General features: G+C 47.5%; 1 protein-coding gene across 9 annotated transcripts in view; it reads right to left on the bottom strand.

Moving 5' to 3' along the window:
- Sgsm3 (small G protein signaling modulator 3) overlaps window positions 1-18,137 on the bottom strand; it is a 32,173-nt gene that overhangs the window by 3,989 nt on the left and 10,047 nt on the right. For 4 of the 9 annotated variants that reach the window (XR_013046513.1, XM_076556387.1, XM_076556383.1 and 1 more), the window contains exons 2-8: window positions 5,488-5,592; window positions 4,642-4,727; window positions 4,198-4,264; window positions 1,579-1,784; window positions 1,380-1,487; window positions 747-890; window positions 265-460 (exon numbers count right to left, since the gene is read on the bottom strand). Coding sequence is in view for 7 of the 9 variants with exons in the window: in XM_076556387.1 (XP_076412502.1) it covers window positions 265-460; window positions 747-890; window positions 1,380-1,487; window positions 1,579-1,784; window positions 4,198-4,264; window positions 4,642-4,727; window positions 5,488-5,497 (817 nt within the window). In the remaining 2 variants the exon portion in view is untranslated. Of the gene's footprint in view, window positions 1-264; window positions 461-746; window positions 891-1,379; window positions 1,488-1,578; window positions 1,789-2,694; window positions 2,717-4,197; window positions 4,265-4,641; window positions 4,728-5,487; window positions 5,593-18,137 lie in introns of those variants that run through there. The other 5 variants (XR_013046512.1, XM_076556381.1, XM_076556386.1 and 2 more) reach the window with 2 other exon arrangements.

Below are 18,137 nucleotides of genomic sequence, written 5' to 3'. Positions count from 1 at the left end.
CAGACACCAAAGCCACGGGGGCTGGGACCAGGCTGTGGCCTACAGAGAACATCCTGGGCAGGAGCCAGCCAGCTCCCAGAGAGCAGCAGAGGGGAGGGGAAGGGGAGGGGTCAGCATACAGAAGACAAGAGCAACATAAACCACAGGAGCCTCTGCCTACAGCCTGGCCATCGGGCTCTGCTGCCTCGAAACCCCAGAGCTCAGAGTTGGCACTACCACCTTGGGATCCCTGGACCTTGGGGGAAGGAGGCAGCCAGGTCTCACCAATGTCATGTTCCTGCAACAGTTTGTCCAAGCGAGGCAGGTACTGAACGATCAGATGGCGCAGGACCCGCTGGTCAGTCTGGACACCCAGCAGGGTCGTGCTGAAGTAGGAAGCAGGCAGCAGGTCCTCGATAATGGCACACATCATCCAGAAGGCATCCTCCTCCTCCAGGAAGAGCAGGAGGCAGGCAGCCACCTAGAGAGAGGGGACGGGAGGCTTCTACCTAAGAACTCATGTGAGTCAGAAAAGCTGCCTCATTCCAGAGTGGCTGCTCAGGAAAGGCTCTGGGGGACACTTCCTGAAGGTGTACCTTTTCAGGCTGGTTGAGAGGGCCCCTGGGAAAAGAAACACGTTCCCGTGGCCCTCCTTGGGGACTCCCAGGTCAATCCCTGCCTCCCATCCTTACAGCACCTCAAGGGAGAACATCCAATCCATCACGGGAGGCCTGGAGAAGACCCTGGATGCCTCCCAGGCTGCTCACCATGCCTGTGCCCTGGCAGTAGCCAATCTCTGGGTAGAGCCAGGCCAGTGCTCGGAGGACTCTGCGCAGACGGGGCACCCCGATGCTGTTCACGTTGGCAAAGCAGGCATTGCTGGGCATGGTGCGGAGCAGGTCCTTCTCAATCTGCCAGACCCCCACCCCACCCCACAAGACCTTGTTGGATGCAATGTAGACCGACACCCACCCAGTCAGGGAGAGAAGCTGTAGGGGGTGGGCTTCTGTCCCATCAATGGGGATTCCTTATGGTCCAGACCAAGGCTAGCCCTCCCTTCTCCAGAATTAGAGCCCATCAAGTATGGAACTGAGCCCACACCAGCCACCACCTGGGAACCTCTTGCCTGACCCAGATTAGTATTTAAAATTCCCTGCTCTTCCTAATGTGGAGCCATCTCCTCCATGTCCTTCCACACACTTTAGATAACTTTCCCTGCCGCACTGAAAGACCCAGAAAGGAGCACGTTTACTCCAGGCCACATTCATGAGTCAGCAGGGCTGCCGACCCTGCCAAGGAGACCAACAAGGGGCATCAGAGGCGACCCCTCCCTCCTGCCAGGGCATACAGGCCCTGCCAAGCAGCTCCTGCTGACCAGCTAGCCGGCTGTCCCGTGTTACCTGCTTGGCAGCGACGGTCTCATCATTGGAGCTGTTCTTTACAATCTCACGGTAGGACAGCTCCGAGTTCGTCTTCTTCTGCAGCGCCCCAGAGAGCCGCATCCACAGCTGGAGAGGGAAGTCACACAGCAGTTTCTTTTGTGACAGGCCAGGGCGCTGTGAACGCTCCGTGGGGTCCTTGTCTCTGTGGCCATCTCACCTGTGGCCTCATGCCGTGTGGGATGCCGGCCAGCACTAGGGAGCGGAGTTTCTCAGAGCGGGGGAGGGAGACTGCAATCTTGTCCCAGGTGAGATCCCCCACGTCATGGTTGTGGGTAAACTCCAGGTGGGCCTGCCACCGCAGCCTCTGAGGGGGGTCCTCCACCAGGGGTGCACCTGCCATCTGGCTGCATCCGGGCTCAGAACCTTCCACCGAAAGAGAACAGAGGAGGGAGGAAAACATGTTCCTCACTCCACGCTCCCCACAGCAGCCCCGTCTGTCCTGATGGGGCTTACTGCTGTGTCCAGGCCAGATGGCTCCACTGCCCACAGTCTCTCGTGGGCTCTAGTCACACAGTCTCCTTGGTGGCAAGGAGGCCCAAAGCAGCCCCTTTACCAGAAGCCAGGTCTCCATCCTCCAGAGGCTTGAGAGGCTCCTTGTACCCTAAACGCCAACCTCAACCCATGGCATACACAATGGGCTGTGTGTGTGTGTGTGTGTGTGTGTGCACATGGGTGCGATAGTGCAGGTGTAGAGGTCGGGACGACTTCTAGGAGTCACTTCTCACCTTCCAACACATGGGTCCCAAAGACTGGAATCCACTCACCAGGCTTGGTGGCAAACACCTCTACCCACTGAACCATCTCACCGGCTCTGGATTTTCTTGCGCCTTGCCCAACCCCTGACTACTGACCCATACCAGGACACCAACCTTCGCCTCTAAGGGCCATGGCAGTGGCCATCTCACTGGCCTCCACAGCAGTCACATGGGCCTTCCAGGACATGTCAGATCATGTCACCGCTCAGGCTCAAGACCAAAGGCCTTCGGGCTCCATCATCTGCTCCTCTGTCCTCGACTCTCACCTCTTTCTTCTTACTCCCTGCACGCCATTCTTCACCAAACCCATTCACTCCGGGACCTTTGCCCCTGCCGCTGCCCTTCCCCAGTTCTAACCCCCCCCCCATCTCTATTCAAAGTCCTCCCTTCTGAAAAGCCTTACTTAACTGCCTTATATGTAATGTTCTACCTCCCACTGCTACCCATGGAACGCTCTTCACAGGTCTTCTTGCCCCCAGCACACTCTACTTCTGTTTGACTACGGCCTGTCTCCTCACCAGAGGGGAACTCTGTGGTCAAGACCATCTTTGGGGACATAAATGGGAAGAAAGCACAGGCACCATAGCTTCATGAACCCCTGGAACACAAGAGGACGAAGTCTGCGGCCAATACAATCTGTATGGTGAGGCCTGCCTGCAGAGCCTCCTGGGCATTCCCCCTAAGCCAAGCTCTTCCCCTAGTTCTTAAGAACTCCGACCTTGGCAACATTACACAAGGAAAATGCAAAAGTCCTAAGTGTGCATCCTGATGGGTGTCAAAAAAATGCCAAAACACTGTTCCACATGTGGTCATGAACACCCTGGACTCTAGATCTAGTGACCTATCAAAACACAAATGATTTCCATCATTCTAGAAAGTTCTCTGTCATCCGCTCAACCTGAGCTTTTAACTTCCATCTTCTTGCAAATGACAATACCAAGGAAAACTAATGCCTGAGTTAGAAACGTGAGTGATGTGAAGCTGAGTGCTTCAGCTGAAGGAAGCAATCCTGCTATTCCTGATGGCAGGCCATCATGGATCTGGCAGATGGCCTTCCCAACCAGCTGGAGCATCTAGTCTGATGCCCTCTTATAGAAAAATGGCTATGCCAGGTGTGGTGGCTCACACCTTTAATGCCAGCACCTGGAAAGAGAGGCAGGTGGACCTCTATGAGTTTGAGGCCAGCCTGGTCACATAGTGAGTTCCAAGACAGCCAGAGATCTATAGAGAGACCCTGTCTTAAAAAAGAAAAGAGGTGGTGTGGAAGAGATGGCTCAGTGGTTAAGAGCACTGACTGCTCTTCCAAAGGACCTGGGTTCTACTCAGAGCTGTCTGTGATTCCAGTTCCAGAGGACCCAACACCCATGGCAAAACACCAATGCATAAAATAAAAATTAAAAATTTAAAAAAAGAGGCTACAAAAATATCACAGTCAGTTGTAATATGATATTATGAAGCCATTAAAAATGTGTAAAGTAATGTTTAAAAACACAGAAATGCTCTGGGTGTAACGTGTGACATTTCACAGTGTCAGGAAAAGAACACTTCACGCAGCAGCAGCTTCCTCAAATTGTGGGACTACAGGTTCTTTTTTTAACACACACACCCCCCCCCACACACACACACACACAAGATTTCTCTGTAGCACGGGCTGGCCTGGAATGTGCTTTGTAGCCCAGGCTGTCCTCGAACTCAGAGACATCTGCCTGCCTCTGCCTCCCGAGTGCTGGGATAAAGATGTGCGCCACCACCGCCCGGCCTTCGCTGCTTTAATCTTCATCCCTTTCCTCGCTGTTTAACTTGACTACAATACACATGACTGCTGTATTATGTAAAGATCAATAAAATTTATCTCAAAAAAAAGTTCCCACTGACTTACATCACTCTTAGATGTACTCTGTCCTAAACTCCTTAAATGACACCCCCAGACCTCAGCGGTCACATGCAGTGGAATGCAAAACCCGGGGCCAGGCTCCTCCCGAGAACATCAGTAAGGTCATATGGAAGGGGCTGCGTCTTACCTTCCTTGTCCACACGGAAACCAAACTCATCATAGCAGAACTCCGGTTGCTCTGCAGACTCTTCCTTCTAGAACCAGGATTAGGAAGCAGGTTGTCTGTCCTCCACAGTGAAGCAGTTCCAAAAGATGCCACCCATGCGGCTGACTGCTCACACCCACTCTGGTAAAGGTGGCCCTTCTATGAGGCCTTCTCTGGCCACCGTTAAAGTAGAAAGGGTCACTACCATGACTGAATTCTCCCGTGTCTCCCTAACAGTCTTCCTCCTAGCTAATGACTGAGTCCCACAGGCTCAAGGCACTAAAATGCGATCTCTGGTAGTGAGCCTGTGACCCTCTGTGAATGTGGAGTGGGTCATCTAGTCCCAGAATACTCGCAAAGGTGCATCTCTTCATGAAAAGCATGAGAGCATGGCAGGCTGGTGCCTGGCTATGCCAACTGCTATACCTGTGTGTACTTGGCCAGGATCTCCTGGGGCCATATGCTGGGAGTCAGGGCGGAGAAAGGGCCACTGGCAGAAGGCATGTGGTTTCCTACAAAGATCAGAGAGAACAATCAAGAGAAGCAGGAATACCAGGTATGGTGGCACACACCTTTAATCCCAGCAGAGGTGAGGCATCTGAGTTTGAGACCAGCCTAGTCTACATAGTGAGTTCTCATTCCAGGCCAGCCCTGTCTCATTTAAAAAAAAAAAAAAAAATCACAAAAAAGACTGGCTATACAGAGTGGGCTGATGAGGCTGGAAGAGAAATCTAAAAATGAGCACTGTGGAAAAGCAGCAGCATGTCCAACAGAGAAACTCAGACTCCCCCCCTCCTCCCCCGCCCAGTTTCGAGACAGGGTTTTTCTGTGTAGCAGCCCAGTCCTGGAACTCGCTTTGTAGATCAGGCTGGCCTTAAACTCAGAGATCCGCCTGCCTCCCGGGTGCTAGGACTAAGGTCGTGCACCACCACTGCCCAGGCTAAACTCAGACTCTTTACCTCCTTCCCTACCACTGGGGGAGGATTCACAGCAGAGGAGCATGAGCTAGAGACGTAAACAGAGAAGACAGTTTCAGTCGCTGACCCAAGAGCCCAAAACCTTCTCTTTCCCCTCTCCTCCTCTCTAGTATGGATCGGTTTTCAGTTGTTTGAGCTGTTTTTGAGAAGAGGTCTCACAGCTCAGATTGCCTTTGAACTCTCTGTGCTGTGGTAGGCCGTCAACTCCTCATCTTCCTCTGCCTCAGTAGAAGGCTAATTAGGAAACGAGTCAGCTCCAGCACCAGCTCCTGGTGGGTGCAGGCCTTGTCCCCACCTGACATCATGTGTAGTAGACAGGAGCAGGTCCTCACGGATCCAGGCTTAGATGGTCATCACTGGCGTCTCTGACTGTCATGAGGCTCCTCAGACTTCATCCACCCTGTCAAGACAACAAAGGGGATGTTTGTTGTTGCACATCACTCCTCCATCCTGGAAGGAGAGTCCTCTCCGTCCAGTCCACTGCTCAACTAGGAGATGTCTACCGTCATTTTCCTCTTTCTTTTTTGTTTCATTTTTTCAAGACAGGGTTTCTCTTTGTAGCCCCGGCTGTCCTGAAATTTGCTTTGTAGACCATGATGCATGAATTGTATACTTCAGAGCTCACCATCTACACCACAATGAGGTGGTGGCGGCGCACGCCTTTAATCCCAGCACTCGGGAGGCAGGGGCAGGTGGATCTCTTGAGTTGGAGGCCAGCCTGGGCTACAGTGCGAGTCCCAGGACAGCCAGAGCTGTTATACAGAGAAACCCTGTCTCAAAACAAACAAACAAAAACAAAAACAAACAAACAAAAACCAACCAAAATGAAAAACAAAAGAGAGAGAAGGAGGATATCTCTCTGGGTAAGGGAGGAAGGGTTGTCTTCTGGAGATTTGGATTCTAACATCAGTTCTGCCAGTCTCCGCTTGTTCAGGCCTTAGGGAAGTATATTTCACTTCTCTGAATCTCAGTTTTCTTACCCATAAGATGGACACGACCACTTACACTTTACAAAGACCAAGAAGATTAACTAAGGCAATGCAAATGAGGCCCTCAAGCACACCATCTGACTTAGCACCAGGAAACTGGGGATCCTAGTAACTTCTAGAAAATGACTGTTGATATCTGAGCCTCGGGTCCAGCCTGTAGTACATTAAAAACTATTAAGCCATATGAAATTGCTGGTCTTCATGTATGATAGCTACAAAACCAATGTCAAATGGTTTGATGCAATGTATGCCCAGATGAGACCCTAAGACAACACATAACCATGAAGGAGGTGATCGGGTTGTTTCTTGAGGATGAACCGAGCATCTGGGCATGGTACAAATCCCAGGAGGCAGAGGCAAATAGACTTCTATGAGTTTGAAGCCACCCTGGTCGATATAGCGGGGTCCAGGCCAGCCACAGCTACACAGTAAGACCCTGTCTGAAAAGTAGGAGGAGGAGGAAGAGGAGAAAATAGGGCAGAGCAAAAGCACGGAGGAAAACCGGTTGTTTAAAGTGGAGGAAATGGTATCTGCACTGGAGGGCAGAGGGGCCGGAAGACAATTCTCAATCAGAGCTCCCTTCTCAGCAGCCTCCTACTCACTTGCCACTCAGCAAACGACTGAGCCCTGAGCCAGGCAGCCCAACAGTGAACAAGGTCAGGCTGTTGCGGTGTAGCTGACAATCAGACATGAGACAAAACCAGATGGGATTGTGAGTCTCCGAAGAGAGGGGCTGTCTGTGTCACATCAAAAGAGGCTGTGAGAGCTGAGCAAGAGTCCAAGGGAAGCAAGGGGTCCAGGCCTGGACTTCACTGAGAGAGAGATCTAGGTGCAGGGAGCGGCCAATAAGCTCAGAGCCTGGGGTGCAGTGAGGGGATCAGAGTGACAGGGAGCAACAGCAGGCGCCAAGGGCACCTCATCCTGACAACAGGCCTCTGACCTTCATTCTCAGAGTGAGAGATCAGGAGGTTCTGAGCAGCCACGAAGAAAAATCTGATTAGGGTTGGATAAGCTCTCCAGATGCCCAGAGGTCTATGGGGACTTCAGGCAGGAGCAGACGGCCCAGGGTAGGAGATGATGTGGGCTTTGCCTGGGTGAAAGCACTGAGAAGTGGTCAGGCTGTGGATGCGTTTTAACAGGCTGCGGGTGTCAGCTCTGCATTTTGAATGCATGTGTGGATTGTGCCATTTCCATGTATGTTGTATATATGGATACGTATACGTCTTCAGGCCTTCCTTAAGCCTCCCAGACGTGATACTGCTAAGCTGGCCAGGCAGGTTTTTCAGCTTCTAGTTGCTATGGAAAATTCCCTGAAAGTACCCATCTGAGAACTGACAGAAGTAGCCCAAGGAGTGAGTCACATGGGGGGGGGGGGGTGGAGAAGGAGGAGGAGAAGAAGAAGAAGAAAAAGAGGAGGAGCACCTCTGAGGTGCTCTCAAGAAATTGTAAAAATTAAATGCATGTACTTAAAGGAACCAGTCCTGATGATATATATCCCCCACTAATTTACCAATCCTATAATTTCCTGGTAGACAAATGTGCCACAGTATGCAGGCATATAGGTACTGCTCATGTCCTGTGGTCTCCTGACATGGACTAGAGGGAACTACATCCTACAAGAAAGCAGGACTTCTGTCACACAGGTAGCTTTCTGCAGACATCTGCCAGGAAACACAAAGGCTGAACCACAAAGGAAAAAACCCTGATTTCTGGTTGCACTTAGGATCCTGAGACCACTCTTTCTCTCTAAAGAGACGAGGTAGACGAGGTAGCACTACAGATAACCCAAGAAGAGCAGCTCAGAGCTGGGAAAGTTGGAGAAAGGCTAAAGGTAGGAGGAAGTCAGCATGGCCACTAGAGGTGCTCCCGGCACCTACATGGTGGCTCAAAACCATCCATAACTCCAGTTCCAGGAGATCCAGTGTCTTCGTCTGACCTCCCTGGGCACCAAGCGTACATACATACATGCAAAAATACTCATATACATAAAATAACCTAAAAAAGAAAATCTAAATAAAAGTACATTTTAATAGAGGATTTCATAAAATAATAAAATAAAAGTTGGATATTGCCACCATTAAGAGATGATTAGGTGTGTGCACATCTTTAATCCCAGCACTTGGGAGACAGAGGCAGGAGGATCTTTGAGTTCGAGGCCAGCCTGGTCTACAGAGTGAGGGAACAGAGGCAGGAGGATTGCAAGTTTAAGTTCAGCTCATCTATATAATAGGATCAAAACAAACCAAAGGTGGTTGGACTCTTAAAGCCGTTAGACAGTAGGGAATGTGGCATCTACTGCTCTTGGATTTTTTGTTACATGTTTTATAATCTAGCCTACGTTGTCCAGGCTGGTCTTAAACTTTTGGACTCAAATGATCCTTCCACCTCAACTTCAAATGTTGGCACTATAGGCATATGCCACTATGCCCAGCTTGGTCTTGATTTTTTATGTTATTTTCTTTGGAAGTATTTGAGACTACAACTATTTGAGACTTCAGACTTTTTCAGAATTTGGAAAATTTAAGTAGACTTTATAAGGGAAGTATCCCTAATTGGAAAATCTGAAACTCTGTCTGTCTATCTATGTATCTATGTATCTATGTATCTATGTATCTATCTATCTATCTATCTATCTATCTATCTATCTATCTATCTACCTATCTACCTATCTACCTATCTATCTATTTTTAGAGATAGGATCTCTCTATATATCCCTGGCTGCCCTGGAACTTGGCTATGTAGACTAGACTGGCCTCAACTTCACAGAGATTTGCCTGTCTCTACCTACACTGGGATTAAAGGGATGCTCCACCATATCTGGCCTGAAACTTTTTAAGCATCATAAACACTCAAAAACTCTAAGAACACTTGCTGCCCTTCCAGAGAACCCAGGTTCAATTCCTAGCACTCACACAATGGCTCACAACTATCTGTAACTCCAGTTCCAGGGGATCCTATGCCCTCTTCTGGCCTCTGAGGGCACTTCATGTATATGGTGCACAGATATATATTTGACATAAACACCTATACACATAAAACAAAATAATAACTTAAATTTAAAATTTTTTAAAGATCTTTTTATGGGTATTGGTGTTTGCCTGCATGTGTGTATACCATGTGTGTCTCTGGTGCCCAAGGAGAACAGAAGGGATCCGATTCTCTGGTACTGGAGTTTCAGATAGCTGTGAACCATCATATAGGGTTCTGGGAGTTGAATCTGGGTCCTCTACAAGAGTGACAAGTGCTCTTAACCACCAAGGCATCTCTGCAGCACAAAATAATAATTAAAATTTAATGTGCAGTGTGGTGGTACAAATCTTTATCCCACCACTCAGGAAGCAGAAACAGGTAGAAATCCACAGGTTTGAGGCTAGCCTGGCCTATACAGTGAGTTCTGACCTGGCCTTACTGTGAGTTCCAGGTCAGCCAGGACTACACAGTAAGACTCTATCTCCAAATTAATTAATTAATTAACTAATTATGGGTAATGTTATAGTACACATATTATAATTAGAAATAATTACAACTTGGTAATTGCACTGGAATAAGACAGGTGCAGGTCTCTAAGCCTTTCTTCCTCTGGTGGCAAAGCTACTACTCACCACCTCAAATTTCCTTCTTTGGGGAGTTAATGTTTATGCAAAATCAAGTGGAGAAAAAGCGGAGGGAGGAAGTGCAAATAGCTCATCTGTAACTGTGAAAAGGACGCCTTTCCCTCTCATTTGTAGGTAACACTTTACCAACCAGCACAGCTTGAGTTTGACATCTTAGCAACCTAGGAAAACATGAGCTTCTTAAACTGCTAAGCGGTAAAGCCATCACTTTTCAAGTTATTGTAGGAAGCCCTCCCGCCAACAGTCTAAATAATCACTGGAGAATAACTCACTGCCTGGAAACCAGAGCTGGCAAGCCCCAGCTTTATTCTGCAAAGGCTGGACAAGGTACCCCTGGTACCCAAGCTTTCACATGGGGCTGCAGACGATTCCCAGCATGCTGACATGAAATAGTTTTCTAAAAACAAAAGACATAAAAGCAGCCCACAGGAAAAGAGATGCTTACCAAGGAGAAGAGCAAAGTACAGGCATCTGCAAAAAACACTCCTAGGGGAAAAGATGCCATTTCCAAGCCTATTTTTCACAACGCTTCCATGTCTCCTGAGTTCTGTGCAAATGCCCACAGGACCATCGTACCCACTGGCAACGCAGTAAAATGTAAACACAAATGAAAGACTGAAGTTGTAGCAAGTGGACAAGTAAGCTCTCTGGCAGATGTGGGAGGAGGCAAGACAACTGGCTATGCAGCTACAAGACCTTGTCATAAAACCAATAAACCCGAGTCTCCAGATTAGAAACAGCCACTAGGTTTATTATGTATGACAAAGGAAATTCTGGACTCTCCTTTAAATTTTGTTTTGTTTTGTTTGTTTGTTTGTTTTTGAGACAGGGTCTCACTATGTGGCACTGGCTGGCCTGGAGATTACTATGTAGACCAGGCTGGCCTTGAACACACGAGATCCACCTGCCTCTGCCTCCTGAATTCTGGGGAGAAGATGTGTGCTGTTAGGACAAAAACAACTTGAAGAAGTAAGGGTATATTTCATTTACACTTCTAGGAAACAGTTCATTACTGAGGGAAGTCAGGACAGGAATCCAAGCAGGGCAGGAACCTGGAGGCAGGAGGTGATGCACTGGCCATGGAGGAGTGCTGCTTTTCTAGCTTTCTCTTTATGGCTTGCTCAGCCTGCTTTCTTGTAGAACCCAGGACCACCAGAAATGGGAAGGGCCCTCCCACATCACTAATTAAGAATTATACTTTCCCTATCTTATGGAAACATTTCCTCAATTGAAGTTCCCTCCTCTCAGGTGATTCCAGCTGTGTCGAGGTGACATAAAACTAGCCAGCACAGCTCCTAACCAACCTGCCCAGACATAGGTAATAGCTACCATTCACCACAGGCTTTCTCCGTGCCAAGAACTCTAATAAGCGGAGCTAGATTAAACCTGCAGAGGCCAGCCAGGAGCAGTGGCGCATACTTTTAATTACAGCACTCAGGAGGCAGAGGCAGAAGGCAACGACTCTGTTAGTTAAGGCCAGCCTGGTCTACAGAGTGAGTTCTGGACAGCCAGGGCTATGCAGGCCAGCCTGGTCTACAGAGTGAGTTCTGGACAGCCAGGGCTATGCCGGCCAGCCTGGTCTACACAGTGAGCTCTGGACAGCCAGGGCTATGCAGGCCAGCCTGGTCTACACAGTGAGTTCTGGACAGCCAAGGCTATGCATGCCAGCCTGGTCTACACAGTGAGCTCTGGACAGCCAGGGCTATGCCGGCCAGCCTGGTCTACACAGTGAGCTCTGGACAGCCAGGGCTATGCAGAAAGACTGTCTCAAAAACAAACAAACAAAAATTCGAAGATATGCAAACAACAACAACAAAACCAGGGCATACATTTCACGTAAAATAGAAGGTACAGTAAACCGGGCAGTAGGGTAGAATTTTACTTAATACTCTTGTATCTTTATTTTTCTTTTGTGTGTGTGTAAGGTCTGCATGTGTCTGTCCAGTACACACGTGCCTGTGTTAATACCAAGTATTTTTCTCTATTGCTTTTCATTTTTTAAAAAGATACGTTTAATTTTAAGTATACGGGTATTTTGCCTATATGTACATCTATGTATCATGTGTGTATAGTGCCTTTGAGGCCAGTAGAGGGTATCAGATCCCCTGGTACTGGAGTTAGATCGTTCTGAGTCACCATGTGAGTACTGGGAATCGACTCCAGATCCTCTGTAAGAGCAGCCAGTGTTCTTAACCACGGAGTAATTGTTCCATTCACCTCCCTCCTCTTTTTGAGACAGGTTCTCTCACTAAACCTGGAGCTCACCAATTCAGCAAGACTAGTTGGGCAGCAAATCCCAGAGGCCCTTCTGTCACCCAGCACTGGGATTATAGGTGTTCAGTTTTGTTTATTGTTTTGTTTTGTTTGTTTGTTTTGTTTTTTGAGACAGGATTTCTTTGTGTAGCTTTGGAGCCTGTCCTGGAACTCTCTGGCCTCGAACTCACAGAGGACCACCTGCCTCTACCTCCTGAGTGCTGGGATTAAAGGCGTGCGCCACTACTGCCCAGTTTGCCTGGCTTTTTATATGGGTGCTGGGGACTTGAACTCAGGTCCTTACGCTTATACAGAAAACACTTAACTGACTGAGCAATCACTCCAATCTCACCTTTGATACAGCTAATGCAACAGGCATAGGTCTATAATCCCAGCACTGGGAGGATAAGGAAGGAGGACCAAGAGTTTGAAGCCATTTAGGGCTACATAACGTTTGAGACCAACTTAGGCTACATTAATATTGTTTCAAAAAATAAACCCGAGTCTGGAGAGACAGCACAGCTGTGAAGAGCGCTGGCTGCTCTTCCGGAGAACCTGGGTTTGATCTGATTCCCAGAACCCACATGGCAGCTCACAGCCATCTGCAATCTTCAGTTCCTGGGGATCAATGCCCTCGGGCCTCTGAGGACACCAGGCATGCAGGTGGCACATAAACATACATGCAGGCAAAACATTCATACACATAAAATATTGTTTAAAAAATAAAATAAAAATAACAAGTGTTTTAAAATATCAAACGGTGAGGCTGGAGAAGTAGCTGTAACCAGTAGAACACTTGTCCTGAAATCATGAGGACCTGAGTTTGGATTCCAGAACCGGATAAAACCAGACACAATAGGACCTGTCTGTCTTCCTACCACTTTCCTAATGCCTCCTGAAACTGATTTTTCTTAGAACCCAATGCTAACAAGGAGCCAGTATCGCCTACGTCAACATTACAGATCTCTCTGGCGGGACCGCCACCTCCGGTCTGGTCACCTCCCCATCCACTAGCTTACAACCACACGGTCTTTTTAAATGGACCAATCATTTCCTTCCACTCTCCAACCTTTTTGCTTCCTTTCAAAGAAAAGCTATCACTGGGTGTGGTGGTGCACACCTTCAATCCCCAGGGTCAGTTGAGGCTAGCCTGGTCTACATAGTGAGTTTCAGGGCAGCCAGGGCTATGTAAAGACCCTGTCTCAAAAAAAAAAAAAAAAAAAAAAAAGGCCTAAATTTGTTACCTTCCTTATACTGGATGAGCGAAGGCCCTGTAGCCTCTGCCACAGTATATTTATTTCCCCAGATACTGGAACCTGCTTGCCTCCTCTCAGAGCATGGTGCTGGGATATAGCGGCCATCGTGCCAACCTTCTAGAACTGGTCCTACCCAACACACCCCAATGACCCTCGCTGAAAACACGTTTATTATTCCACCACCTTTTAAGTCCCTGGGGTGACATCCGAGGTAAACCCCATTTTCTCAACGGCCTCCTCTAAAACCAGCGTTAGCAGAGGAGCAGAGCGCTTCTCCACTCACTTCTCCAGCTCCGGCTCCCACAGGTCTGCTACCGGGGCTGCCATCCCTTCCTTAAGTCAATATTTCTTCTGTGGCCAGGGATAGAATGTTCTTTCAGGCCAGAGAGGTGTGGCTGTGTAACACAGAACACACACTGGGCAAACACAAGCCAGGCAAGGAGGAGCCTCCCCTGGAGCAGATGCCAAGGAACAGGCTGCCCCTTCCTGTTCAGCAGCCAAGAGAAAAGCAGCCCTCCTATAGGAACTTGCTTAGGCTCACGACCATTATCCCTCCATGGCTCATTCCTCTGTATTTACAGCTTGGCAGTATCCGGCTGCTAATGAAGAAACCAAAGCCAGGTATCTGCATAGCCCATCTATGCCACCAGTAAGGGAGTGAAAATGAAACGTGTTAGCTAACTGAAGGAAGCTCAACATTCAGGTAGCCCTAAAAAATAGCTAGGTGGTTTTGAGGAAAATAAAGTTACTTGAGGGCCGACTAGAGAAAAAAAATACTGAAAAACCTTTTTTTTTTTTTTTAAATTTATAGTAACATAGGGAGTCTGGTAATATAGCTCAATTAATTAAATGCTTGCTTAGAATGTAGGAAGTCCTGGGTTTGATCCCCAACACCACACAGAAACAGTATATGGTGTGTAAACTGGTAACCTCAGTACTCTAAAAGTGGGAGCAAAAGGATCAGAAATTCAGAGTCATCTTTGGCTACATTCTAGGCCAGCCTGGGCTAGACATATATAAGACCTTTTCTAAAACAGATGAAAATAAACTAAAAATACACATTGGGGCTAGAGGGGTAAATCAGTCATTAGTGTGTGCTGTACAAGCATGAAGACCCAAGTTTGGACCCCCAGCACCCACATAGGAAGCCAGGCATGGCAGTGTTTATCTCATGACTATTTTGCATGCCTGCCTTCTATAATATCTTAGGTTTTTGTGATAGTTCTTCATATTCCATACTTGGTAGGTGTGATTTAAAACCCTAGCAGTCAGGTTGAGGGCTGGGAACTGTGTATTGGGAAGAGTGCTAGCCTAGCATGCATGAATGCATGAACCCTGCTCTCCACCCTCAGCACTGCAGAATAAATAAGACCAATCAGGTCCATATACCTAAATATCCCACTGTAAGAATAACATCACTACACTGAAATAACCCTAACTCCTGAATGAACCTTCCTGCCTTAGCTGCCATGTATAGTCCTCTGTTCATGCACCTTCTGGACAAAGCCGAGGAGCAATCCACATACAATTTATCTTCACTGTGGTTGAAAGCTTCATCACGCCATCTCTAACCGACTTGCGCTTTTTTTCTGTTCTTTGTTCTGTTTCTGTTCACACTGTGCAGCCCAGGCTGTCCTGGAATTCACTCTGTAGACAACCTGGCTGGAACTTGTGGTAACCCTCCTGCCTCAGCCTCCTAAGTGCTGGGATTACATGTGTGAGGCATATGCAGAGGGTCTCATTCACTTTATATCATATTCCCTTCAGTGTTAATTCAAACTCCCCACAATCCTGATGACCTCTGGGGCTGGTCATGGCCTAAGAAGAGTTGAGGTCAAAGCTGCAGTTGGGCTGACGAAGTAGCTCTGTGACGGCATGCTGGGCACGCACAAGGCCCTGGGTTCCATCCGCACCACTGCCAAAGCAAAGCAACAAAACTGGGGGGTTGGGGGAGTGGAGGACTGGAGACGTGGCTCGGTGGTTGTGCTGGCTAGTTCTACCTCAATTTGACACAAGCTATACTCATCTGAGAGGAAGGAACCTCAACTGAGAAAACGCCACCAGAAAAATCAAGCTGTACGCAGACAAGCCTGTAGGTCATTTTCTTTTTTTCTTCTTTTTTTTAAAATCAAGACAATTTTTTCATTCATTTTTAATTGACCACCACATTGTAGGTGGTGCCATCCCTGGGCTGGTAGTCCTGGGCCGTATAAGAAAGCAGGCTGAGCTTATCTGTTAACATTGTCTTTATCTGCTTTACTGACATGTTTTAAAAGCACTTGCAAATTAACTCACTCCTTTTAACTTTGTGGCTTAGCTTGCCTGTCTTAACAACTAGACTCTAGGGTCTCACCGCTTTCCTAGTCATCTCATAGTTTGGGTTTCATTCCCCTTCCAAAGTGTGATTTAAGGGGCTGGAGAGATGGCTTCACAGTTAAAAGCATTGGCTGCTCTTACAGAGAACCCAGATTGGATCCCTACCACCCACATGGCAGTTCAAAACTGTCCATAACTCCAGTTCCAAGGATACAATGCCTTTTTCTGTCCTCTAAAGGCACCAGGCATACACTCATACATATAAAATAATTAAAAATTAAAAACAGGGGGATGGAGAGATGGCTCAGTGGTTAAGAGCACTGTCTACTCTTCCAGAGTATGGGGATTCAATTCCTAGCACAACTGTCTGTAACTCCAGTTCCAGGGGATCCAACACCCTCATACAGACATATATGCAGGCAAAACATCAATGTAAATGAAATAAAAGAAAAAATTTAAAAACGAAGTAGGATTTAGGGTCAGTGTGATGGCTCTGTGGATAAGGGCACTTGCTGGCAACCCCAAGAACCTGGAGTTTAATTCCAAGGAAGTACTTGGTGGAAAGAGAGAAATGACTCCTACCAAGCTGTCCTCTAACCTCTAACTTGTGCTTGTGCACACACAAACAAAATAAGCAAGTAATTGTTTTTTTGTTTTGAACATGGTAGCACACACCTTTTTATTTTTGTTTCTTGAGACACGGTCTCTCTATGTAGTCTTGGCTGTCCTGGAACTCACTATGTAGACCAGGCAGACCTCAAACTCATGGAGATACACCTGTCTATGCCTACGGAGTGTTGTGATGCCACTATGCCCATTAGCAGCAAACCCAGCATTTAGAAGGCAGAGGCAGGGGCATTGGTCAGGGCTACAGAGTGAGACTCGGAAAAAAAAAAAAAGAAAAGAGAAAGAGAAATGTAGTACTTCGTGTATGCTCCAACAAATAAAGCTTGCCTGAAGATCAGAGGGCAAAGCCAGCCACTAGTTAGCCATAGAGGTCAGGAAGTGATGGCACACACCTTTAATACTAGCACTAGGGATGTTGAGACAGGAAGTGATATGCATGGGTGGAGCAAAGGAATATAAGGCGGGAGGAGACAGGAGCTCAGTCTTTTCGGGAGGAGTTGGTGAGGTGAGAGGTGGCTGTGGCTTGTTCCTTTGTCTCTCTGATTGTTCAGCATTTACCCTGATATCTGGCTCTGGGTTTTTATTATAACCAATTAGGATTCATGCTACAGAGAAAGAGTGAGCAAGATTTAGTCATCACTCCAGCCATGGGCCACACTGCTATTTCCAACTTTCCATTGGATAGCTCACAACACACTATTTTTATCCCCTCTCCAGATGATATTTTTTAATTATCCTATTTTCTTCTCAGATACTTAGATTTCAAGGTTTAGGGTAATTTTAAGGTCTTATGTTTCTTTTACTCCTACACTGAATTAGCTGAAAAGTCTATCAATTTTGCTGTGAGACACCTCCAGCATCCTGTTTCCACTGCCTTAGTCCATACTCTCCCTGCCCCTTTTCTGGTCCACCGTGAATATCTCCTAACAGGTTTTTGTGCCTCCAGACTGTCTTCTACTCACAAGCAATAAATTAGTCTGGCTGGCAGCACAGTCCTGTAATCCCAGCTCCTTCGGAAGGAATAGGAGGATGACACTTTCAAGGCTTACTTGGGCTACAGAGCAAGTTCAAGGCCAGTTTGGACTATTCACAGTAAATAAAAAGTTTAAAAAAGAAAAAAGGAGCTGGAGATAGAGCTCAATGGTAGAACACTTGCCCAGCAAACATGAGATCAAGTTCCATCCCCCAGTACGGGGAACTAGAGAAGGAGGCACTACAAACAGATTAACATCCCAAGAAGCACAGCTGAATACATGTGCTCCCAACCCACTTCAGCCAGAAGTCATTTTGGGATGTTCAGTCCCTTCTCTGCCTTAAATTTTTATTTATATGCATGTTTGTGTTTATGTGAGTGTATACCACATGTATATTGGTACCCTAGGGGCCAGAAGAGGGTGTTCAGAGCCCTTGGAGCTGGATTTAACAGGCAAGTGCTGGGAACCAAACTCAGGTCCTCTGGTAGAACAAAAATGCTCTTAACTGCTGAGCCCTCCATCTCTCTAGTCCCTCAGCCTTATTTTTTGAGACAGGGCCCGTCACTGAAGCTTACCTTTTAGTTAAACTGGCTGGTCACCAAGCCCCTGGGGTCTGCCTGTCTCTGCTCCTCAAATGCTGGGTTACAGATGTTGTCTTAGAGTTTTATTGCTTTGAAGAAACACCATGACCACAGCAACTCTTATAAAGGAAAACATTCAACTGGGGCTGGGTACAGTTCAGAGATTTAGTCCATTATTGCCATGGCAGGAAGCATGGTAGCATGCAGGCAGACATGGTGCTGGAGAGATGGCTGAGAGTTCTACATCTTGATCCACAGACAGCAGGAAGTGACAGTGAATGACACACTGGTGAGGCTTGAACTTCTGAGACCTCAAAGTCCACCCCCTAGTGATA

The sequence above is a fragment of the Peromyscus maniculatus genome, chromosome 20, assembly GCF_049852395.1.
Source record: "Peromyscus maniculatus bairdii isolate BWxNUB_F1_BW_parent chromosome 20, HU_Pman_BW_mat_3.1, whole genome shotgun sequence".
Classification (NCBI taxonomy): Eukaryota; Metazoa; Chordata; class Mammalia; order Rodentia; family Cricetidae; genus Peromyscus; species Peromyscus maniculatus.
Note: the sequence above shows the minus strand (reverse complement) of the source record. Positions and strands in the feature narration are given on the sequence as shown.